This window comes from Macaca thibetana, chromosome 20 (genome assembly GCF_024542745.1).
Source record: "Macaca thibetana thibetana isolate TM-01 chromosome 20, ASM2454274v1, whole genome shotgun sequence".
NCBI lineage: Eukaryota > Metazoa > Chordata > Mammalia > Primates > Cercopithecidae > Macaca > Macaca thibetana.
The window spans coordinates 32038169-32062581 of record NC_065597.1 but is presented as its reverse complement, the minus strand read 5'-3'; the positions used below and the strand labels follow the sequence as shown (position 1 = coordinate 32062581).

At 60.4% G+C, this 24413-nt stretch overlaps 2 protein-coding genes across 3 annotated transcripts in view; both read left to right on the top strand.

Moving 5' to 3' along the window:
- Positions 1-5556: 5556 nt before the first annotated feature.
- Positions 5557-24413, top strand: part of APRT (adenine phosphoribosyltransferase) — a 187719-nt gene continuing 168862 nt past the window's right edge. Inside the window, exon 1 of the mRNA XM_050773795.1 lies at positions 5557-5560. The gene's annotated coding sequence lies outside the window, so the exon portion shown is untranslated. The remainder of the gene's footprint in view (positions 5561-24413) is intronic.
- CBFA2T3 (CBFA2/RUNX1 partner transcriptional co-repressor 3) overlaps positions 18869-24413 on the top strand; it is a 101701-nt gene continuing 96156 nt past the window's right edge. For both annotated transcript variants that reach the window (XM_050773617.1, XM_050773616.1), the window contains exon 1: positions 18869-19428. In XM_050773617.1, the coding sequence (XP_050629574.1) occupies positions 18927-19428 (502 nt within the window). In that variant the 5' untranslated portion in view covers positions 18869-18926. The remainder of the gene's footprint in view (positions 19429-24413) is intronic.

Sequence of the window (24413 nt, the reverse complement as noted above, 5' to 3'; positions counted from 1 at the left end):
GGGGACAGCGAGGCAGGCAGCAGGTGCCGCTCCTAACAGCCCTGACCGGCTGCCGGCCTCCTCTGAAACCCGGGGCGCATCTGTGCTCATCAGTTGGCCGACAGATGGGCCCCGGCTTAATATTTTTGGATTCGGTTAGATTCGGGGGCTGATGTGAACCCAGAGGGCAGGTGTGAGAGCAAAACAGCCCCGGGCGGTGGGGGTGGGGAAGCCGCAGGCAGCAGAGGGAACAAGACTCGCGCTTGAGGCCGGGAGCCCACCCAGGCAGCTGATGGGACACACTCCGGGTGCCCCTGGGGAAGGAGCACCTCGGGGTGGCTGGGGATTTGGGTAGAATCCTCTGGAAGGGGCGCCTGACACTGTGACCCCTGCCTCCAGTTCACCACGGCTGTGATAAGGAGGTAGCCTGGCTGGGCCGTGGGAGATAAACTCAGAGGAAGGCCAAGCAGGCCGGGCAACTGCCTCTGTGACAGCAGGAACGCTCCCAGCCCCCTGCCCAGTATCTCTCGGGCCACCTTGGGCAGCCTGGGGAAGTTCCCAGGCACGGAGATGGGCTGCCGGATGTGGATTTGTATGCAGGACTCAGAGCCCCAACCCCACCCTGCAGAGAGGTAATGACCCCGCGGGTGGGATGCGGAGGTGGCCCAGGAAGACGGCCCCAAGGCCGCCCAGCCGTCAGCAGCAGTCCCAGCCCATCCCCTGCCCTCCCGGCCCGGGGTGCTTTCTACAGAGAACAACTGACTTTCTCTCACGATACCCCTATTATCCCTGTAGGATGGTGGGGAGACTGAGGCACAGGCGGCCAGGGAGCCCCACATCACAGACACAGTGGGCCCAGGGAGAAGCCACGCCCCCCGGGATCCATGAGGCCACCATGTGCCTCGGGACCCAGTTGTTTGGGCAGCCTGGGGGATGCCAGTCGCCAGGCTCCTGGCCGCATCGCCAGCTGTGTGTTTAGCTTTGGTCACGGCCTGGAGTCTGGAGTCTTGGAAAAGCAAATTCCTGCCCTTGGGCTCCAGTCTGTCTGGAAAGAAAAGACTCACATTTACAAACAAGCAAACACATAACACGCCCCCCAACGCCCACGTGTGATCAGGCAAGTGCTGTGTGGGTCACGTCGGGCTTCCTGGGCCCATCACAGGGGGCACTGTTCACTCAGACCTTCTACAAACACGTACAAAGCACCTACCGTGTGCCTGGTACAGTTCTAGGCACTGGGGACACAAAAGAAACACAGCCCCGGCCGGGCGCTGTGGCTCACGCCTGCAATCCCAGCACTTTGGGAGGCCGAGACGGGCGGATCACGAAGTCAGGAGATCGAGACCATCCTGGCTAACACGGTGAAACCCCGTCTCTACTAAAAAATACAAAAATTAGCCGGGCGTGGTGGCAGGCACCTGTAGTCCCAGCTACTCGGGAGGCTGAGGCGGGAGAATGGCGTGAACCCGGAAGGTGGAGCTTGCAGTGAGCTGAGATCCGGCCACTGCACTTCAGCCTGGGCGACAGAGCGAGTCTCCGTCTCAAAAAAAAAAAGAAACAGAGACCCCAGCCCTGTGTTCAGATAAACGAGTATTTGTGGAGGAAGGAGCTGCTACAGGGACCAGGAATGCTACGTTGTATTCATTCATTTTTTGAGACAGAGTCTTACTCTGTTGCCCAGGCTAGAGTGCAGTGGCAGGATCTCAGCTCACTGCAACCTCTGCCTCCCAGGTTCAAGTGATTCTCGCACCTCAGCCTCCTGAGTAGTTGGGATTACAGGTGCGAGCCACCACGCCCAGCTAATTTTTGTATCTTTAGTAGAAACAGGGTTTTGCCACGTTGGCCAGGCTGGTCTCGAACGCCTGAACTCAGATGATCTGTCCACCTCGGCCTCCCAAAGTGCTGGGATTACAAGCGTGAGCCACCTCGCCCGGCCGCTGCTGCGTTTTAGAGCAAAAATGGAGATTTTCAGGGCAAATGTAGAAGAGAGCCTCTTCTGGACTCCTCAGAACAGCCAGGCAAGGAGCACCATGAGTTGGCCGCAGCCCCTAGGCGGGTACAGCTGAGGGTCCCCATCATAGTGAGGGGACACAGGGCTCCCAGCCAGCTGCCGTCCCCATCCCTTGAAGCTAGGCAGGGGAGAGGGGCAGCCCCAGGTGGAGGGAAAGTGGGAAGGATCCATGCAGCTCCCCAAGGAGGCTCCTCAGAGAAGAGGTGCACCTGCAGCTCCACCCAGGAAGAGCAGGCTCCTCCGCTCTGCAGCTGTGAACTTGCCCCAGGCCTCGGTTGCAAGAAGCTCTCCTACTTTACTGGGTCTAGCGGAGCTGCCTGAGGCCCTCCCCAGGACAAGCCCCCTCATCACCATTCTAAGCCTGCTGTCCACGCCTGGGGGGCTTGCTGTCCTGTCACCCCATCCTGAGCACCCAGAGCACAGGTACTGTCACCAAGGCACACACTCAGGGGCCCCGTCTGCCCCGCAGCCTCCCGCCGACTAGAGCTGGGCCCAGCAGCGTTCCGGCCCCACTCAGCCTAGGGGAAGCTCTGCCCTTCCTTCCATGGCCACAGCTACCTTTGTTCCCTCTGGGCCCTCGTCTTTATCCCCCCGAAAGGGAGGGACCCCACAGAACCTTCCCAGCTCCCTGGCAGCCAGGCACGGCCGTGAGACCCGACCTAGCCAGTCAGCTGAAAGGGGAGAACTGCATGGGGTTTCTGGAAAAGATTTTCCTCCCTGGCTCTTTCTCTTCCTTCCCTGAACACTGTGGTCGGAAGCTGTGACTCTTGGAGCTGCAGCGCCCATCTGGGAACCAGGAGGCAACAGGTCAGGCGACAGCAGGCCCGGCAGAGGCCACAACAGGGCATGAGAGGGAGCGGGCCGGGGTCGCTGATGACGTCGCTGACTCACGCACCCCGTCCAGAACCTTAGGATGGGCCCCAGGCAGTCCTGTGTTTTTCCATTTGAAGCTGGAGAGGGTTCCCCACAGTGCCCCTGTCTGCCGCTGCTGCACTGGGCCACCTCCCAGGGCTTCACAGCCCAAATCACCCACTACCATGATTGAGGAGGGGTGACTGCAGCTGGGAGTGGTGGGGTTGTGAGGGAGGGGCTTCCGTACGGAACCATCAGGAAGGCCCAGCTGTGGAGAGGGCATAGGAGGGCAGTTCGCTCAGGGCTGTGGAGAGGGCATAGGAGGGCAGCTCACTCAGGGCGGTGGAGAGGGCACAGGAGGGCAGTTCGCTCAGGGCTGTGAGGGCTGAACCTGACTTAGCCTTCAGTTGATGGGACATGGGGAGCCAGTGCTTGTTCTAGCGGGAGGAATCCCATGAGTCCAGGGCAGATCCCCAGGGCCCGAGGGGTCTCTCAGGGTCTCCGGAAGGAGCTGCCATGGGCTGGGAGAGAAGAGCCAGGAATTCTGAGGCTTCTGTGTGGCCAGGAGAGTCCCCTGCCAAGATGACCCGGTGAGCCGCTGTCTGGTTTACCATGCAGGGCCACAGGTGAGCGCCTGGCTCTGCCCCAACCAGGGATAGGGCTAACCGGGAAGAGGGTAGTTACCCGACGCTGCCAAGGCTGCAGATGCACACACCCATCGGGCTGGCACCAGGCCCAAGCCCCTCAGGTGCCCCCATGGCCTCCTTAAGGCCAGGGCAGCTGGCACGGTCTCGCCCCACCTGACAGATGGCAGGATGGGCAGCAGCCAGTGAGGGGCTGGCAGGACTCAAGTCTGACCCCCGCAGACACCCCTGGGGGCCCCAACAGGCAGCGCCCCCACTTGAAGGCAGCTCAGCCAGGAGAGGGGCCATATGGCCCCGGCTCCCAGCTCCCACGGAGGCCGCATCTCCCAGCTGCTCTGTGCTGAAAACATTTACATCCAAATACGTCCCAGCGCGCCATGTTTTTGCCTCAAGCCAGCCTGGGAGTCTGTCGTTGCCACCTGGGAGGTCCTGGTGCCCAGATAGGGAGGGCCTTGACGTCCAGGACCCTGCAACTGAATCCACAGTGGCTCCGAGACGCTGGCCGTGGCTTCGAGACGCTGGCCGGGACTCTGAGACGCTGGCCGTAGCTTCAAGTGCTGACTGGGGCCCCGGGGCAGGAGGAACTTTGCGCCTGCGGATGAGCCTTCGGGGAGTGCCCCTCCCAGAACTTGACGCAAGCCTGGGCAGTGAGGGCTGCCCCGTGTTGCCTCTCCCCTTGAGGCCCTCCCAACCCTGCAGTCGCGCCTCACCCCTCCTACCTGCACGGCTTCGCCCCCCCCATCTCATGGTCTGTTTTGCTGTCTGTCCCTGGTGGTGGGGTCAGACCCCCAGCCTTGTACAGGGACCAGCAGCCAGCTCCCAGCAGGCCCACAGGACACGCATGTGCCATGCATGAGACACTGAGTGGGTGGGAAGGGGATTGTGGGGAGCCAGGAGCTCCCGTTGCCCTGTGTGGAGCCGAGTGGGTGGGAAGGGACCTCTGGGAGCTCCCGTCGTGGAGTGGGACCGTCACCCAGTGCTGACCCCTGGTTTCCCCTCCACAGTATGGGACCAGAGGATAAGAGCAGGCTTGTGCCCCTGTTGCCCTGCAAAGGCCTGTAGCCCAGGGCTGGCAACCACAGAAACGTGTTCTCGCAGCTCCGGAGTCCATGGTCTGAATCGAGATGTCGGCAGGGCCACCCCCACTGAAGGCTCCAGGCAGGAACCTTGTGATGGGATCAATTCTGCCTCACAGATTCCTGTGGGGAGGTCCCGATGGGACCTCAGAATGTGACTGTATTTGGAATCAGGGTCTTTCAATAGAGAATTAAGTTAAACAGAGGCCGGCAGAGGGGCCTAACCCAGTCCAACAGGCGTCCCTATAAGAGGAGGAAGCTTGGACTTACAGCGGGGCACGGTGACTCACACCTGCGATCCCAGCACTGTGGGAGGCAGAGGCAGGCGGATCACCTGAGGTCAGGAGTTTGAGACCAGCCTGGCCAACATAGTGAAGCCTCGTCTCTATTGAAAGTACAAAAATTAGCTGGGCGTGGTGGCAGGCACCTATGATCCCAGCTACTCGGGAGGCTGAGGCAGGAGAATTGCTTGAACCCGGGAGGCAGAGCTTGCAGTGAGCCGAGATCATGCCACTGCACTCCAGCCTGAGTGACAGAGCGAGACTCCATCAAACACACAAAAAAAAAAAAAAGAAAGAAAGAAAAAGAAAAGAGAAAATAAAATAAAAGTTGGACTTAAAGAGCCACCAAGGGCGCGTGCACATGGGCAAGGCCACCCACGGAGGCGGCTGTCGGCAAAGACAAGGACACGGACCTGGAAGAAACCAAGCTCACTAACACCTTGGTCTCGACCTCCAGCCTCCAGAACGGCGTAGAAGCCGGTTTCTGCCGCCGACGCCCCTGTGCGTGGTGTGCTGTTCCGGCCGCCCTGCCTCTTACGCCCCTGGTGGCTGCTGGCAATCTTGGCATTCCTCGGCTTGGGGCAGCATCGCTCCAGCCTCTGCCTCTGTCCTCAGAAAACTTTGGCATCCATGTACCCAGGGTGTCTTGGTGGCCCCAGCCCCAGCCCAAACCCCAGACCAGCTGCCCGCCGTCCGCAGGCACCTGGGTGGGCGGGGCGGTGCCACGGGCCACCATGCTCCAGGAAAGCTTGTTACTCGCTCTCATGGCACCTGCCGACCGATACAGCTGAACCCAGGGGAAGACGAGCTGGATGCTGAGCCCCGGGCCACAGCCACGCTCCCGCCGCCCTCCCTGCTCTGTCCACACAGGCTGGGTGGCCTGGGGACGTTCCAGATACTTGCTGGGCCTCTGTTTCCTCATTTCTTAAATGAAATGTGGGATCATTTCCAAGCTCCCTTCTCTGGTACTTTAAGAAAAATGACCATGGCCAGCTGTGGTGGCTCACACCTGTAATCCCAGCACTTTGGGAGGCCAAAGCGGTGGATCACAAGGTCAGGACTTTGAAACCAGCCTGGCCAACATGGTGAAACCCCGCCTCTACTAAAAATACAAAACTTAGCCAGGCGTGGTGGTGGGTGCCTGTAATCCCAGCTACTCGGGAGGCTGAGGCAGGGAAACTGGTTGAACCCAGGAGGCGGAGGTTGCAGTGAGCTGAGATCGGCCACTGCACTCCAGCCTGGGCAACAGAGTGAGACTCTGTCTCAAAAAAAAAAAAGAAAGAAAGAAAGAAAAGATAAAAAAGAAAAGAAAAAAAAAAAGAAAAGAAAAATGAATGGCCGCAAGTTCCATGTCACTCTGTCCCTGCAGTGCTGGGGCCCTGGTCCTGTCCAGACCACCACTGGGCCCTGACTATGCCTGCCTCGTCTGCCTCACTGCTTAAACACCAGCACTTGCCACTCTGAGCCATGTGGCGCGCTGGCCACCCCGAGGCTACTGTGCTGTGAGGAAGGATGGCCACAGCAGGAGGCCACAGGAGGTACTGCCTGCTGGTCCTGCCCCAGCTGTGAGTCTCCAGACACTGGAGCAGAAACAAGACACCCCAGGTTCCCTGCCAGACTCGCAACCCCCAAGTGCATGACCCTCACACACGCTGGCTGCTTCACAGTTTGGGGTTTGTGATCCATTGACAGGAGACAGAACACCTGTGAACTCAGCCTTCTGTGGCTCCCTTGGGCGTGGAGAACGGGGCAGCCACCCTGGAGACCACAGAGGAAGCAAAACAGGAACTTTAAAGGAAGTTGGGCCAAGGAGAGTGATGTGGCACATTACTGGGGAGAGCTGCGTTCTCCAGGTCCACCTGCTTTCTTCGTGTATTAATTCAGGATTTGCTGAGTGTCTATTTGCTGTGTGCTGTTTGGGCTCTGGGGCTGCAGCAGGAAATACGACAGACAGAAATGCAGCTGAGCTGACAGCGTCTTACATGACAGCACCCCTTGGTATTTACCCAGACGAATTGGAAACTTGTGTTCACACAAAAACCTGCACCCCGGTGTTAAAGCAGCTTGTTCACAATTGCCGATGCCGAAACACGGAAGCAACCAAGATGCCCTTCAGTGAGTGAAAAGAAGTGAGCTGCCAGGCCCTGAAAAGACGCAAAGGGGCCGGGCACGGTGGCTCACGCCTGTAATCCCTGCACTTTGGGAGGCTGAGGCGGGTGGATCACTTGAGGTCGTGAGTTCGAGACCAGCCTGGCCAACATGGAGAAACCCCGTCTCTACTAAAGAATACAAAAATTAACCGGGCGTGGTGGCAGGCACCTGTAATCCCAGCTACTAGGGAAGCTGAGGCAGGAGAATTGCTTGAACCCAGGAGGCAGAGGTTGCAGTGAGCCGAGATTATGCCATTGCACTCCAGGCTGGGCGATAATGTGAGACACCATCTAAAAAAAAAAAAAAAAAGGAAGAAAGAAAGAAAGAAAGAAAGAGAAAAGCACGAAAAGAAAAGAAAGAAAAGACATGGGCCGGGCGCGGTGGCTCACGCCTGTAATCCCAGCACTTTGGGAGGCCGAGATGGGCGGATCACGAGGTCAGGAGATCGAGACCATCCTGGCTAACACAGTGAAACCCCATCTCTACTAAAAAAGTACAAAAAAACTAGCTGGGCGAGGTGGCAAGAGGCTGTAGTCCCAGGTACTCGGGAGGCTGAGGCAGGAGAATGGCGTAAACCCGGGAAGCGGAGCTTGCAGTGAGCTGAGATCCGGCCACTGTACTCCAGCCTGGGTGACAGAGCGAGACTCCATCTCAAAAAAAAAAAAAAAAAAAAAAAAAAGAAAAGACATGGAGGGACTGTAAATGCACACTGCTGAGTGAAAGCAGCCTGTCTCTAAGGACTACACGCTGTAGGGGTCCGACTCTGACATCCAGGAAAGGGCAGAACTGTGCAGACAGCACAGAGATCAGCAATGCCAGGGGCTGGGGAGAGGGAGGGACGGAGGGACGTGGAGCAGCAGCACGGGGGACCTGGGGCAGTGAAACTGCTCTGTATGATACCACAGCGGTGGGCCCACGTCAGGATACATTCCTCCAACCACAGACTGCACAGCACCAGGTGGACCCCGAGGCCGTGTGGCCTGTGGGTGATGACGCTGCGTCCGGGGGGTCGCGGCTGTAACAAATGGCCGCTCTCGTGGGGATGCTGAGCCCCGGGGTGCAGGGGAACCCTCTGTACTTTCTGCTCAATTTTGCTGTGAACCTAAAGCTGCTTTAAAAAGTAAAATCTGTTTACACTTTGGGAGGCCGAGGTGGGCGGATCACGAGGTCAGGAGACCAAGACCATCCTGGCTAACACGGTGAAACCCCGTCTCTACTAAAAAATAAAAAAAAAATTAGCCGGGCATGGTGACGGGCACCTGTAGTCCCAGCTACTCGGGAGGCTGAGGCAGGAGAATGGCGTGAACCCGGGAGGCGGAGCTTGCAGTGAGCCGAGATCGCGCCACTGCACTCCAGCCTGGGCGACAGAGCGAGACTCCGTCTCAAAAAAAAAAAAATAAAATAAAAATAAGAAATAAAATAAAATAAAATCTGTTTAAAAGAAAGAAGGGAAGGAAGGAAGGAAGGAAGGAGAGAGAGAGAGAGAGAGAGAGAGAGAAAGCTCATTGCCCTGGGGCTGACCTAGTGGGAGAGACAGGCAGTAAACAACATTTAGCACATCAGAGAGTGCCACCTGCCATTCAAGAAAATCAAAGCAGGGAGGGGGCTGAAAAGCAGGGAGGGGCTGTGGGGCTCGGGGGGGGGGCCAGGCAGATCTCCACAAGGGGGTCCCAGAGGCAAGGGTCTGAGAGGCCCAGGGTAAGCCGTGGGCAGAGGTGGGAGTGGAGTGGGCTGTTCCGGGCTGTGGCTGGGACAGAGTGGCAGGAGGACCAGGAGCAGACAAGGGCTGAGACCCTCACTCAGAGCAGACCCCACGTCATACCCCTCCTGCAGCACATGCCTGAGAGACCCCCGGGCTTGTGGGTTTTGCTGAGTCATCCACAGCCTTCCTGGGGTTTCTGGGTGCCCCGGGAGCCTCAGATGCCTTGCTATGGACCCCAAGACCCCTTCCCCAGGGCCCAGCATCCAAACCCCCTGGGGCTGGAGAGAAGGGGCTTCCGGGAGGAGCTGAGTGAGCAGAGGGAAGACAGGAAGCAGGGCTGGAGGGCTGGAGCAGGTCCCTGGACACGGCGGGGCGGCCGGAAGGTGGGTGGAGGCAGGAGCCCTGCCTGCAGGGCCAGCTTCCCTGGGTGCTGGATGATAAACCTCATACCCACCCGCTGTGACAGCAGGAGGCGGCGCAGGGGCCCGGCATGGAACCCTCTGCCTTGAGCTGCCTGATGAGGGGTTTCAGCCTGATGGTCTCCTGCCCCCACCTCTGACTGCCCGATGGGGGGTTGCAGCCTGATGGTCTTCCCTGTCCCCACTTCTCCTCCACGACCTTCGGCTTCCTCCCAAGAAGACCCTACCCTCCCGGGCCGGCCAGGTTGGACCCCCTTAGATGGGTCAAGCCTGCAGGTGACAGCCAGGAAGGGGCTGGACCCTGGACCCACCCCCACGCCAAGCACCACAGACATGTGCTCCGAGCTCAGGTGACTGGAACGGCCAGGGAGGTCCCAGAGCCTCAGGGAAGTTCCTCCACCCACCCACAGGGAGAGAACCGTTGCAATGACAGGCACAGTGCCGCCTCACCCTGGCTCCAACAGACCCGAGGATGACCTGGTCCCTCCAGATCCCCTCGGGGACAGTCGAATCAGACCCAGGACAGCCCCAGGTGCCGCACGCACAGGTCCTGGGTGGGCGAGGGTTTCTGACAAGCTCCCAGGGTTGGGGATCGCGCTCTGAGAACCCGGACTCCCCGCCCCGACCCCTCTCACTTTCCTCGGTGTCTGGAGTCAGAACTGAACACAAGCAGAGTGGGAGGGCGTTTTAGGCCAGGGCACCCAAAGGTGCCTTAAAAGAATCTGATGTTTAAAATGCTTCCAGTTCAGTGAAGCAGATTCTGCGTGATCCACACGCCTGTGTTATATCCTCTAAGCTTGTGTGTTTCTGAAAACAGTGTCAATAGAAACCTGACTATTAAAAAGCAATGAGGCTGGGTACAGTGGCTCATGCCTGTCATCCCAGCACTTTGGGAGGCAGAATCGCTTCAGCCATGAGTTTGAGACCAGCCTGGGCAACATAATGAGGCCCAGTCTCTACAAAACATAAAAAATTAGCCAGGCATGGTGGCGGGCGCCTCCGGTCCCAGCTATTCCAGAGGCTGAGGCAGGAGATTTGCTTGAGCTCAGCGGGTGGAGGCTGCAGTGAGCCGAGGTCACACCACCGCACTCCAGCCTGGGTGACCGAGCAAGACCCTGCCTCAGAATAAGTCAATAAATGATGGAAACAAACACACAGTTTCTTTGTTTTGGATACAGGCCAGTTCGTCTTCCAGTTCACCTCTGAGGTACAGCGGTAGCAGGACGAGCTGCAGACAAAACTCCTTAGACACGAGTTAAAGAAGGAAGGGGTTTATTCGGCCAGAGGCATCGGCAGGACGCCCGTTTCAAGAGCCGAGTTCCCCGGTGAGCAATTCCTGTCCCTTTTAAGTGCTCACAACTCTAAGGGGGTCTGCGTGAGAGGGTCATGATCAATTGAGCAAGCAGGGGGTACGTGCCTGGGGGCTGCATGATCGGAACAGAACAGGACGGGATTTTCACAGTGCTTTTCCATACAATGTCTGTAATCTACAGGCAACATAACCGATTAGGTCGGGGTCGACCTTTAACTACTAGGCCCAGCATGTGGCGCCGGGCTGTCTGCCTGTGGATTTCATTTCTGAAATGGATTCATTTCTGCCTTTTAGTTTTTACTTTTTCTTTCTTTGGAGGCAGAAATTGGGCATAGGATGATATGAGGGGTGGTCTCCTCCCTGACAGTAACAGCTCTGTGATCGTCCATCACACTCGCGTTTGCACAGGAGGCACCACGGTTAGGGTCGTGCAGCCTCTTCAGGAACGAAGTCCACGTTTGGAGCAGGTCAGGCTGCATGACTCTTAACCCAAGACTCCCAGATCCTTCCGGTTCCTTCCAGGTGCCTGGAATATCCTTGGGCCTCTTGGCCAGACCTAGCTGGGTCTTCCGTGGCCCCAGGCCCCACTGCAGCCTGGAGTAGCCACTGGTGGGAGGCAGGGGCTGGGCCCTGCTTGGGGGAGGTGTCTATGATGCAGGAGGCGGCACCCCGGCTCTGGAGGGCAGGCAGATGCCGCTCCCCACGCACCACGCGTCACACACGGAGAACCACACACCAGCCTCTTGGTATTTTCCTCATGTTGGATGCTGCTCGATGGCCCAGGTTTACCCAGTTCCCAGGCTCCGGGCTGAGAGCAGAATATTCCAGAATGTTCTAGAACATTGGTGGGTAGGCCAGGGCCATGCTCCTCCCTCTTAAGCTGCCGCCAACACCCAGGCAGGACTGAGGGGAGGAGAGGAAGAGCAAGAGCAAGAAAAAGCCACACCTGGGCCCAGGGAGGGGGTTCCCTCATTCATTCCTTCTGCTGCACACACCAACCCCCACCGGCAGAGCCGTGGCCTTGCGGACTCACCGGAGATGAGATGGGGGCCGGTCACCGGAGTGGGACCCGAGGACTAGACGCGGCCCCCACACAGGGGCAGCCACCTCCGCCTGAGTCAGAGGGAAACCGGGGCGGCACCGGCACACGGCAGCCCTCACCCCGCCTGGTCTCCTTACAGGGAAAGTGGCCTCTGGGCGGGGCTTCCCCCTTTGCAGCTGGGGTGCAGCAGCCCAGGACCCCGGGACCCCCAGGGAGGTTGGGACTTTCCCCTCTGGGAGCCTCGGTTTCCTGTTCTGCAGAATGGGCAGCCCTGACAGGTCTTGGTGCCTCCCGGCGCTGGGGAGGATCAGAGACCACGGTGGGCAGAGGGCTCTGTGCCCTGGAAGCTGGGTGGGTGGAGTCACAGCAGGCTCTCCGCCTCAGGGAGAGGACTGGCTTGGACCCAGCCTGAGTCCCAAATCCCACCCCAGGGCACCGCTGGTGACCTGGGAAATGCTCAACCTCTCCAGTCCTGTCAGATGCTGAGTAGAGGCCACCAGGTCACCAGTGGCCCCGGCAAGTCCAGGGTGCTCAGGAAGCAGGGGCTAGGCTGTCCGCTGCCCTGATGCTCAAATGCCGGTCTCCGTTCAGACTCCACCCTGCTGGGCCCAGCCCCATGCACTTCAGGACGGGAGGAGGATGCCAGTCAAGGGCACAGCGGGTCCTGCGGGACTGTGGCCTCCGACTGCCGTCAGTTCTGTCCCACACCCACTGCCCTCCTGGGGTGGCTGATGAGCTGGGGAAGGCCCTCCTGTCCAGGCAAAGGCCACCAAGCCTCCCAGGCCTTGGGGGCTGCCTCAGGGTCCCAAGCCTGCCCTGGGCGGCCGGGCCTGGAGACTCAGCCCGTCCTGCTCAGCCCGGGGAGACCGGCCGTGTCCTCTCTGTTCCCTGGGATGTGTGTGGGGCAGAGTCCCAGGGGAGTCCTGAGGGCGGGAGAGGCGGAATTCAGCCCAGAGAAGTTCCTGGTGTCATGTGGGGGACCCAGAGATGGGTGTGCCAAACTCCACCAGCCAGCCATCACCCACGATGCCCTGCACCTTGTGCTGGAAACACAGCCCTTGGAGACAGGCAAGGTCCCCGCCGGGGGCTGTTTTCCTGTGGGTCCGAGGAAACCAACCCACAGCAACTGCAACCCAAGGTGCTTATGCTGTGATGGAGGCGTGCGGGGGTGTGGAGCCCAGGACAGGACAGGGCACTTCCTGAGGGCTCTGAGGGCTGGGTAGGAGCCCACCAGGTGAGGCAAGTTTCGATGAGAGGGCTGGGGAGGCCCAGAGATGAGGAAGCACCCCGGGGAGAAGCGGCTCTGATGTGGGATTGGGGCAGAGTCTGGAGGGGCCCCCAGTCATCAGGGTCTGGCCTTGATCTTGAGGGAGGTGGGCAGCCACTGAAGGTTTAAGAGGGGGGCAGGGCGGCCACATTGCAACTGAAGCGGGTCTCTTGCCATGGGGGCGGGAGGAGGCTGTGGCTGACTCCAGGAGACGGCGGTGGGGCTGGGAGAGCCCTTCTCCCTTCCAAAGCACTTTTCCGGAGAGGGGCCGCATCTGCAGGGACGCCGACCTGAGCTCAATTTAGGAAGAACTTTCTAGCAGCAACATGCCTGCCCCGGAGGCGGGCACGGCCAGATGGCGGTGTGGGGATTCCACTCTCCCCTGGGCTGGCCCCTTCACGGCCCAGGGACCTCACTGGGGTCACAGCTGCTCTTCTGTGCTTGCCCACCTTTGCGGGCACCAAGGAGAGTCCAAACGTGGACTCTTTTATTAAATTCTCTCCACAGCCCCGTTCAGCCGACTCTGTTACCTTCTTACTTTACAGTTGAGGAAATGGGTCAAGACATTTGCCCAAGTGTACCCAGCACAGACAGGAAACGCTGAGTGTGAACCAGCCTGTGACTTCGGGACCCTCATGCGGCCCTGGCTGTCCCACCGGAGACTCCCGGAAGCTGAGGTGGTGAGCCGGGACGGGGGGACACCTTCGAGATAAGCTGGAACCGCAGTTCTTTCCTCAGAATTCAGGGGATCTGTGGACTTGGATCAGTTTCATCTGGCGTTGTGTCGAGTCTCTAACCAAAATTTAGCCTTTCCTTTAACCATGACCGTGGGCACCTCCCGGGGCGTCAGCCGTGCCTGTGCCGTTGACACCAACAGAACTGCCCCAGGGCCACTTCTGTGGGCCCCAAGCAGCCATGCCTTGGGAGGGTTCGGGCACCACGAAACACCCCCCTCCCCTTCCACTCACCGCCACGTCTCAGAATGCAGTTCCCACACCTCACCACTTTAAATCACGGCTGAATGAAAAGCACAGCGCTCACTACACCAGAATGTTCTAAGAGGGTGGTAACTGTATTTTGGTAAAATGGGTTTCCTTCATAATTCTGTGAACCTATTTATTTACTAGATGCCCAAGGAGTCCACACACCAGGAAGGTGAAGACCGATTCCAGTTCCGTGCTCTCACTGGGGTGTCTCCGGCCCGCGCCTCGGCTCGGACTCCCTGGGCAGACCTGCTCTCTCTGGGGGTGGCAGGTGCACCCAGTAACTGCAGTCTCAGAGCCCTGGAATCCTGCATCACTTCGTACCAGGTTTCCCCAAATCACCCCAGCCCTCCGGCCGTGGCACCTTCTCCGTGGTTCTGGGTTTGCTCAGCCGTGCCCTGAGCCGGGGAGTGGCTGGGCGTCCAGCTCCGGGCCTCTTCGCCCGCACTGTCTTGAACACCCGGGGCAGGATTTTTCCTGCCTCCGCCCCCAGCCCCCACTCCCTCTGTGGCTCACCCCAACTGTCCACACCTTATTCAGGACCAGAAAGCCGGGGCAAGGCGTGGCCAGTCAGGTTCACCCACACATGTCACTGCTCAGCCTCCTCTGGGGCCGCCTTGCGACTTCCATTCCTCTCTCCAGGCTTTGTGAGTAGGGACGGCACCCTTGTGGGCCTCCTCCTCCTCTGTAAAGTGGGCTGGCACGAGACTTCCATAAAACCATATACCACTTATTCATTGATCCACCCATCCACCCACCCACCCCTCCACCCATCCATCCACCTGTCCATCCACCCTCCCATCCCCATCCACCCAACCACCCCCTCCACCCATCCATCCACCCCTCCACCCTCCCATCCCCCCATCCACCCACCCACCCCTCCACCCATCCATCCACCCCTCCACCCTCCCATCCCCATCTACCCACCCACTCCTCCACCCATCCCCATCCACCCACCCTCCCATCCCCATCCACCCACCCATCCACCCACTCCTCCACCCATCCATCCACCTGTCTATCTACCCATCCACCCACTCTCATCCATCCACCCACCCACTCCTCCACCCATCCATCCACCCCTCCACCCTCCCATCCCATCCATCCACCCACCACTCCTCCACCCATCCACCCACCTGTCTATCCACCCATCCACCCACCCACTCCTCCACCCATCCACCCACCTCTCTATCCACCCATCCACCTACTCATCACCCACCCACCCCTCCCCCTCCACCCATCCATCCCCCCCTCCACCCCCCCATCCCCCATCCACCCACCCACCCCCTCCACCCATCCATCCACCCCTCCACCCTCCCATCCCCATCCACCCCACCCCACCCACCCCCATCCACCCATCCATCCACCCCTCCACCCTCCCATCCCCATCACCCACCCCCCACCCCTCCACCCATCCATCCACCCCTCCACCCTCCCATCCCCATCCACCCACCCACTCCTCCACCCATCCCCATCCACCCACCCTCCCATCCCCATCCACCCACCCATCCACCCACTCCTCCACCCATCCATCCACCTGTCTATCCACCCTCCCATCCCCATCCACCCACCCACCCCTCCACCCATCCATCCACCCCTCCACCCCCCCATCCCCATCCACCCACCCACCCTTCCACCCACCCACCCACCCCTCCACCCATCCATCCACCCCTCCACCCTCCCATCCCCATCCACCCACCCATCCCCATCCACCCACTCACCTATTCACCATGTATCCACCCATCCACCTACCCACCCATTCACCCATCCATTCACCTACCTACCCATTCACCAATCCACCCATCTATCCACCCATCCACCCACCCATCCATTCACCTACCTACCCATTCACCAATCCACCCATCCACCCATCCACCCACCCATCCACCCACTCATCCATCCACCCATCCATCCACCCATTCACCCATCCACCTGTCTATCCACCCATCCATCCACTCATCCATCCACCCATCCACCCACTCATCCATCCACCCATCCACCTACCCACTCATTCACCAATCCACCCATCTATCCACCCATCCACCCACCCATCCATCCACCCATTCACCCATCCACCTGTCTATCCACCCATCCATCCACTCATCCATCCACCCATCCATCCACTCATCCATCCACCCATCCACCTACCCACCCATTCACCAATCCACCCATCTATCCACCCATCCACCCACCCATCCATCCACCCATTCACCCATCCACCTGTCTATCCACCCATCCATCCACTCATCCATCCACCCATCCATCCACTCATCCATCCACCCATCTATTCATCCATCCACCCACCCACCCATTCACCCATCTATCCATCCATCCACCCACTCACCCATCTATCCACCCACCCACTCACCCATCTATCCACCCATCCACCCACACACCCATCCAACATTCATTCACCCAGTCATCCATCCACCTACCCACCCATTCACCCACCCCACCCGTTTACCCATTTATCCACTCATCCATCCACCCATTCACCCATCTATCCATCCACCCACCCATCCACACATCTGTCCATCCACCCACACATCCACCCACTCACCCATCTATCCATCCATCCATCCACTCATTCACTCATCCACCCACCCACCCATCCACCCATCCACCTACCCATCTACCCACCCATTCACTCATCCACCCATCCATTCATTCATTGATTAATCTATTCATTCATCAATCTATTCATTCATCTATTTATCCAGCAGTGAAGGGTGTGTGTGTTGGAGGGGGGTGGCGGGTTCCTACATGCTAGAAGAGAAGGCAAACATAAGACACCCTGACTGAAGAAAGACCTCCTCACCCACCCCCACATGGCATCATCTCCCCTACTGCCCCCACACCCTCCTCCAGTTCTCTGGCCATCCTGCATATTCACCAAAGCCTGCCTTAGGGCCCCTCTGCCTACCCAGGGGCAGTTTCCCCAACTGCCCTCCAGGCCACACATGCCAGGCCATGTTAATGGACCGTGTCTCCTATAGTCCCAGAGAGCAGGACCAGGGGCTGTCTTGGACACCGACAGAACCCCAGTGGGCCCTAATAGGTCTTTTAGGAAGGAAGGAAAGGCCCCTTCTGCCCCGCGAGGCTGGGTGCTGGCTGCAGACAGCAGGAGTCTCTGGGAGAAGCCGAGCCCGCTCCTGCTGCCTCCACCTCTGCAGCCACTTCCTCCCCAGCCCCTTATCTCCCAGCCGCCCAGCTCTGAAAGCCACAGCCAACGTCTGCTTCCCCACAAGCACCAACTGCCCGGCCTAGGGGAGAGGAGGCGGGTAGTGGGGAGGTGGGGAGTGGTGCCCACACCCCAGGTGGCCGCCAAAGTGGGAGGCAGCTCCTGCCCCCAACTTGTGGGCAACTTTCTTCTCTTCTCTTTCCAACCCCACCTCCATCAGACCCCCTGATTAGACACCAGGCAGGACAGGGCCAGGCGGGGAGCTCAGGGCCTCATTGCGAAAGTGGAAGTGTCCCATCTGCGGGGGGCGCAGGTGCAGGCCTCGAACATCTGCCTCAGGGCTGGGGGTGGGGCAGCCTGTCTCCTACCCCCGTGAGGGGAGTTACCACCCCCACCCAGGGTGTCATCCTGCTGCCTCATGGAGTGGGGGCTGCGCCGCCTGAGACCCTCAGTTCCCCGACTCTGAGACTCCCACTGCACATAGGTGGGGAACAGGCACTGACACAGACAAACACCAGCCATGTGACCACCGTGGCCCTGGCCCATGTGGCCGCCCAGCGCCTCTGCTGTCTCCACTCCCGGAAACGCTCTAGGAGCTGAGGCCGTTAGGATCATGCACCCTGCACAGATGAGGAAACCAAGGGGGTCAGGGCCCCCAGGACCCCGACTGCTAATCTCACCCTGAGCCAGAGTGCGGGGAACAGCAGGGGACGTGGGGACCCGATGATGGCACCAGGGGACTGGCCCCGGGCTTGCAGGGAGGTCCCTTCCAGCCTGAGTCCTGGGGGCAGAGCGGCCCACCACCCAGTGCAGGGGAGGCCCCAGGCGGGCCTTGCCTCTAGGAAGTTCCCCAGCAGTAACAAACACGCTCTGACCGTAAGCTGGACACACGCGCTGGCACGCAGCTTGTTGTCACCAACTCGAGAAGGACACCCGATTACCAGGACAGGGAGACCCGGGACACCTGGGGACCCTGCGGGAAAGGAGTCGGCTTTTACCCCTGCACGGCTTGAATTATTAACCGTGTGCAGGCGTGACCTAAAAATCAAATCAAATCAAATCAAAATAGCACAGATGCCCGTGAACCGGCCTTGGGTCTGCGGGTTCCACACCTCTGGCCTGTCTGAGGCCACGAAGCCTCCAGCCATGGTATCCAAAAAGTCGCCCACCAGGGCTGCAGGGCCGAAGGGCTACTGTCACCTCCCGGGAAGCTCCTCTTGCCTCTGACAGTTGTCAGGGCACTTTAGAAAGTGGCTTTTTCTCCAGCATCTGGGATGTGACTCACTCTCAGCCCAATGGCTGCTAGAAAGGGGTCCTGGGACTCTCCCTGGGGTCTGAGTGGTCCCAAGAGGGCTCTGAGGTGGCTTCTGGAATTTCTCAGACTGGAGAAGCCACCCACCCCGACCCCTGCAAACTCCGGAGGCGGCCGCTGGGGCGCGGGGTGAGGGTCCTTCCAAGGCAGCCCCGGAGAGGCCGGGAGCCCCGCTGTCTCCACAGAGGGTCAGGAGCCCTGCGCACGAGGCCAGGCAGAGAGAGGCAGGCAGAGAGAGGCAGTTTCCCCCCCAGCGAGCGGGAGGTACTTTAAGGACAGATCAGGGGCCCAAGAACCCCCAGCAGCTGGGGGAGCCAGGGCTGAGGGGAGGCCGGTCAGAGGCCCCATCTGGCTCGAGGGCACAGTCGACAGCCACAGGAACACGAGCAGGGTGGCCCCTGGAGTGGGGGCAAACTAAAAGGGGTGTTGGGGAAAGTCCCGCTGACTGAGGGCAAGCGGAGAGGGAGGAGACCCCCAAATACCCCAGACTGAAGAAAGCGCCAAGCCCTGGTGGGAAGGTGGGTGGGCGGAGTAGGCCGAGGGCTCTGGGCCAGGATGGAGCTGCCCTTAGGCCTGCAGACCTGCCCCGGAGCAAGGAACACACGCTGTAGGGCTCAGGGTGGGTGGGACATCACCAGAGCTGCCTGGGGAGGAGGAAGTTGTTGGAAGGTCAAACCGGAATGGCCCGAGGAAAGGCCGTGAAGGGCAGGGCCCCAGATGGTTCCTGTCGGGGAAGTGGGGGGCACAGCTGCAGGCCTCCGGCCCATTATCACAGGGACACAGCTGGCTGCCTCACCCGCAGGCTGCAGGGAGACCTTCCCCAGCCTGCAGCCCCAGGCCCGCCCCGCATCACATGAGCCTCACGGCTCCCACCCCCTCCCCAGGGCTGAGGACACCCGGTTGGCAGCCAGGAGGGCCTGGGCTTTCCAGCGGCAGAGGCCCAACTCCAGGACGCCCCAGCTGGCCCAGCCCCTCCTGTTTCCCTCAAGGCTGCAGGAGGTTGGGAAAGGCATTCCCGGAAGAGGCCTGTCCTGGGCCCCAGGTTGGCCCCTGAGGGTGGCCCTCCTCATGCCGGCTTCGAGACTGAGGGACAGGGCAGCCGGTTCAGCCTCGGGATCCACCCGTGGCTCCATGTCCCAGCCGCACCCTGTGCTGGAGAGCGGCTTCCCGGCATCTGCTGCCTGCTCAGCACCCCGGGGTCCCAGGAAGGGCGGCCCAGGTAAGAGGCTCGGGGGGAAGGTGGTGGGGTGGGGGCAGAGGGCGGCAGCAGGTGCCGAGGCTGTGACTCCTTCGAGCTTCGCGGGGCTTTGTTGACAGCGCCGGCATGGGCGGCCGTGTTGACTCACCTCAGATATCAACAGGGCCACCCCTCAGGCAGGTCCTGCACAGCTGGGGCAGGTGGGCTGGTGAGGGCTTGGCAGGTGCCAGCCGGGTGCCCTGGCCCCACCCAGAGGCAGATGCTGGAGGCCGGGCTGCTCAGCCCTGTCTAGGAGGGTGGGCTGTGTTCTCCTGGGGGTGGGAGAGCTGCAGTCAGGAAGTGATTGGGGGGTCCTACAAAGAGAGCCCTCCTCCTCCTGGGATGCCCTCCAGGTGCGACGCCTCACAGCAGGTTGGATGAGGAAACTGAGGCCAGAGGGGAGGGCACCGGCCCAAGACCCCAGTGAGGAGGAAATGGACCCAACCCCAGGCCCCTGTCCAAGGAACGATTCCAGGCAGGGCAGTGGGAGTTTGCGGGGAACCTGGGCCTGCCTTCCTGGGGGCTTCGGGCTCTGGGGAGCGGTCCAGCAGGACGCCAGCTATTGCTGACACCCCCCGCCCAAGCCTGCAAAGTCCCAGGACAAGGTCTCCCAGACACTGGGGGCTGCAGCTGCAGGCTGGTGTCCCCGTCTCCCGGTGGCCCTCGTGCCCACACTCCCAGCAGCTGTCAGAACCTTCCGGAACCAGCAGTCTCCTGTCTCGCAGGGCTCTCACTGCGGCCGTCAGGTCCAGGGTCTGCCTGCACCCCTGACACTAACACACAGAACCCGGGACCCGGGGTGTCCCCGTCTCTGGAGACCACATTCCCTGAGCAGGTCCTGGCGGCGGCTGCCTGAGGCTGTTCCCACCTGCAGGTGCCCGTGGGACCCCAGAGCCGCCCCCTACGAGGGCCCCAGCCGTGAGCAGGAACATCCCAGACCCAGGTGCCTGGCGTGCAAAAGCCGGACCTCACCACAGCTAGTGACACTGTGGGTTTCTCCCGAGGGGGTGACTCAGAGCTGCCTTCAAGGCAGCACCAGCTCACTGGCCCTGGCATCTGCCATCCCATCCTCTCCCGGGCGGCCCTGTCTGTCCCCTGGCACGGAGTGGCCTTGGGCCAGGTGCTCCCTCCTTCTGGGCCTCAGTTTCCTCATGGATCAGACCCGTCCCACCAGCTCCCTGCGTGAGTTTCTCACCTGTGGGGAGAGAGACGGGCTCTGAGGTGCATGGAGAACAGCTGCTTTGTTAGGATGGGCGTGTCTACTGTGGAAGGATGGGGGCATCTACCGTGGAAGGAGGTTAGGGCCAGGAGGTGGCCCTGTGCCTGATTCGTGCGAGGGGCTGGTGGCTAGAGGCATGAAACAGAGGGCCAGAGTGGGCCTCTGACATGGTTGGAGGTGAGGAGCAGATGGCCAGGGTGGCCTCTGACATGGCTGGAGGTGAGGAGCGGACGGCCAGGGTGGCCTCTAACACAGAGTACACAGCCACTGTGCCCATCCCCAGGGAGCCCCTGCTTAGGGGCTTCAATGTGAGGAGGGAGCAGGGTCTCACTTGGGTGCGGGGTCCTGCACCTGGCTTCTAGGGCCTTCTGTCCCTGCAACCACCCAACCCTATTCCAGGGTGCCCATGGGACAGCCTTGGCCACATCAGGCAGCAGAGATACACGTGAATACCAGGGCTTGGAGCTTCTCATCCTGCACCCCAGGGGCCCCCAGGGGACAGATGTGGGGCCCTGTGATGCCGGAAAGCCTCAGCATCAAGCATCGCCCAGCTGGAGGAGCAGGGGTCATGGGGGCTGTGGGAACTGGGGGGATCCTGGACAGACCTGAGGGGCCCTCAGCCCCACTGTGTGGATCTCAGGCACACAGGCTTCCCAAGAGTCCCTAAAACCTTTGAGGCCTGAAAACAGGCTGATTGGCTTTAAACTCTGGGGAGAACAGTAATATTTTTAAGAGCTGAAGTAGAAGAACCTTCCTGTCTTTAGAGCAAAGGCTGACTGAACAGGGCTGTGTTGCCGCGTGTTTGGTGGCAGGCGGGGAGGCATCCGTGTGCTGCGCAGCGGATGGGAGGAACTCAACCTCTCGTCTCCTCTGACAGTGTCCAGGGGGCTGAGGTGTAAGCAATCAGAAGACGGCCACAGAGCACACGCCGCCATCTGGGGGCCAGGACCCCCTTCCCTGGGCTCTTTCACCAGCCCCCGCAGGCGGAGGGTCCAGATTCTCACTGACCCCTTGGCCCAGTGGTGCAGAAGGAACCCCTTAAGACAAGCGCTTGTGGTCCTGGGTTTATGACGCGCCCGCTGTGTGTGCTCAGAGCTGTGCAGGCTCTCACCGCCTTGTCTCCACAAACCCACTTTGTGAAAAAAGAGGCTGAGGTCACAGTGGTGACCTGACTGCCCCAGGAGAGAGGGATGGGAACCAGGTCACCTAAGGAGGGTGCCAGAGACAGAGACTTTGAAATCCACCTGATGAGTATAGGCTGAGGCAGAGAAGGCTCAGTGCCATGTGCTGGGACCTCCATGGGGGAGAAACTGAGTCAGGCGGCCTGGTGTCACCGTAGAGGGATGACATGGGATCTCGGGGAGGTGGTGAGCACCATCAGTGGAGGGGTCCAGGCAAAGGCGGGCGGGTGTTATGGGGACCGGGCAAGGTGGGCAGATGCTGTGGAGGCACCATCCGTGCAGGAAGCTTAAGCCCTGGCCGGAGCCCACCTGGCACAGGGGTCATGTCCAGAGCCTATGGTCAGCCTGAGCTCCCTCCACCGACCTTGCCCTTGGGGCTGGGCTGCGCCGCCATTCACTCTCCATCCTCCATCTCCTCAAATGGCCATCTGGGCCCAGCTGCCCTCTGGATGTTGTGGGTCTGGAACGTCCTAGGTCCGGAATGTTCTGGGTCTGGAATGTTCTGGTCTGGAATGTTCTGCATCTGGAATGTTCTGGGTCCGGAATATTCTGGGTTTGGAATGTTCTGAGTTTGGAATGTTCTGGGTCCGGAATGTTCTGGGTTTAGAATGTTCTGGGTCCGGAATGTTCTGGGTTTGGAATGTTCTGGGTCTGGAATGCCTTCCCCCAGTGTTTCTATCTCCTGGGGCTGCAGTAAGGACAGGCTGCAAGCTGGGTGGGGACCCAGAATGACAGAGGCTTCTCTCACAGCGCCGTAGGCTGGAAGTTCGAAACTAAGGTGCCAGATGGCCGTGCTCCTCCGGGTCCTGCCTCCTCCAGGTCCTGCTGGCCCCAGGTGTTCCTGGTCTGTGCCCGCCACACCACAGCCTCTACCTCTGTCTTCCCAAGGCCTTCTTCCTCCCAAATCTTCCTCTGCCTCCTTCTTCTAAGGCCCAGCCCACCCCAGGCCACAGCTCCGGCCACTCCCTCTGCACTCCAGGCAGTGGGACACAAGGAGGCGCCGGAGAGGCTGCAGGCAGCCCCCATTATGGGAGGTGCCCATCGAGGGGGTGCGGTGGGAGGGGGAGTGGACATGAGCAGCCAGGTGGTCTCAGCCCAATTCTTCCTTCAGCCGCAGGCCCCGTGTTTGCCGGGCTATGGAGCTGGCGGATCATGCAGAGCTTGGCCAGGGTGTCCGTGGGCTCCAGCCAGAGGCAGGGAGGTCAGTGTGCGCGTGACAAGACGTCTGAGGCCACAGACAGACAGACAGACGGGCAGCCCCAAGGGTGCCTGCAAAGGGGCCAGATAGTGGCCGTCGGACCTGCGTCTGTGAGCAACGTGCTGTCACCGCCGTTCTCCCACCTCCTGTTCTCCCTTTTGTTGACCACATAGTGTCGGGGGGCTCCATGTTGGGGAGCCAGCCCAGGGGTGCTGCTGTTACTGCCGTCACAGAAGAAGATACTGAGGTTCTGAGAGGCACACAGCAGGCTTCACTGACCCTGTGGGGCAGAGGCAGATGGGCTGGAGAGGTGAGGATCTCGCTGCTGTGAAATCACACTGACCGTGGAGTCCAGCCCCAGGCTCGGAGGGAAGCTCGCCCTGGAACCACTGCTGGGTCAGTCATGGCAGGAAGCCAGCAGCACCGCGAGGGGACGGGGTGGCCAGTGCGTGGACAGCTCCATGAGGGAGGGTTTGCGAAGGCCGGACAGAGGCGGGAGACTGCAGAGCTCTGGGGACGGAGGGTGAAGAGGAATGGATGAGCCAGGAATAGAGAGAGAGGCGTCCACAGAGGTAGGAAGTCCTCAGGAGAGTGGATGGTGGGACAAAGCCCGACCTCCCCCAACTACCTCCCCACTGGACACTCCACTGGGGCAGAGCAGGGAGCAGGGGCTCTGGGTATGTCCTCATTGCCAGGTGCAGCCAGTTCTCCGGGCCCGGTCAGTGCACCTCCCTCTCTCCCCAGTAAGCATGGCACTGCTTCCCTAAGGCCTCAGTGGTTGCCGGAATGCTCCGCTCCTTCCCCATACCAGCCCATCCCCACACACAAGCACGGCAACCAGCCACGTCCTCCTGTCCAGCAGGAAGACCTCGAATCAGCACCTAGGAAGACAGGGACGGTGCCTAGGGTCAGGGTGCAATCCAGGCCAGCTTCCTGGAGGAAGTGGCCCCATGGGGGCGGCTCTGGGAGGCCATTCTTTAGGCAAAGATGACTTTCACTTCTCACCACATGTGGACTGAGAAGCAGTGCGTCCCGTTAACCTGCCTGGGCGCTGCGCAGGGGTTTTCCGGCACTTTCACTTCCGTGACTGCAGCTGACCAGGGAGGCGTGGGCAGGAAGAGCGGCCCCAGGGAGAGGCCGATTGGTCACAGCTGAGCCAGGACTCGCCGGCCAGTGCTCCTCCGAGGAGACGTCAGCCAGGGGCAGCTGGGGAGAAACAGGGAAAAGAGAGGCTTGTCTGAGCGCCGCCCACCCACCCTTTGAAGGAACTCCAGCCAGGAGCTGTGGACGGGATCACTCAGATTGACTGTGACAAAGCCAGAGGCCGACCTGTAGCAGGAGCCAATGAAGTTCTCAGCACTAAACCCCC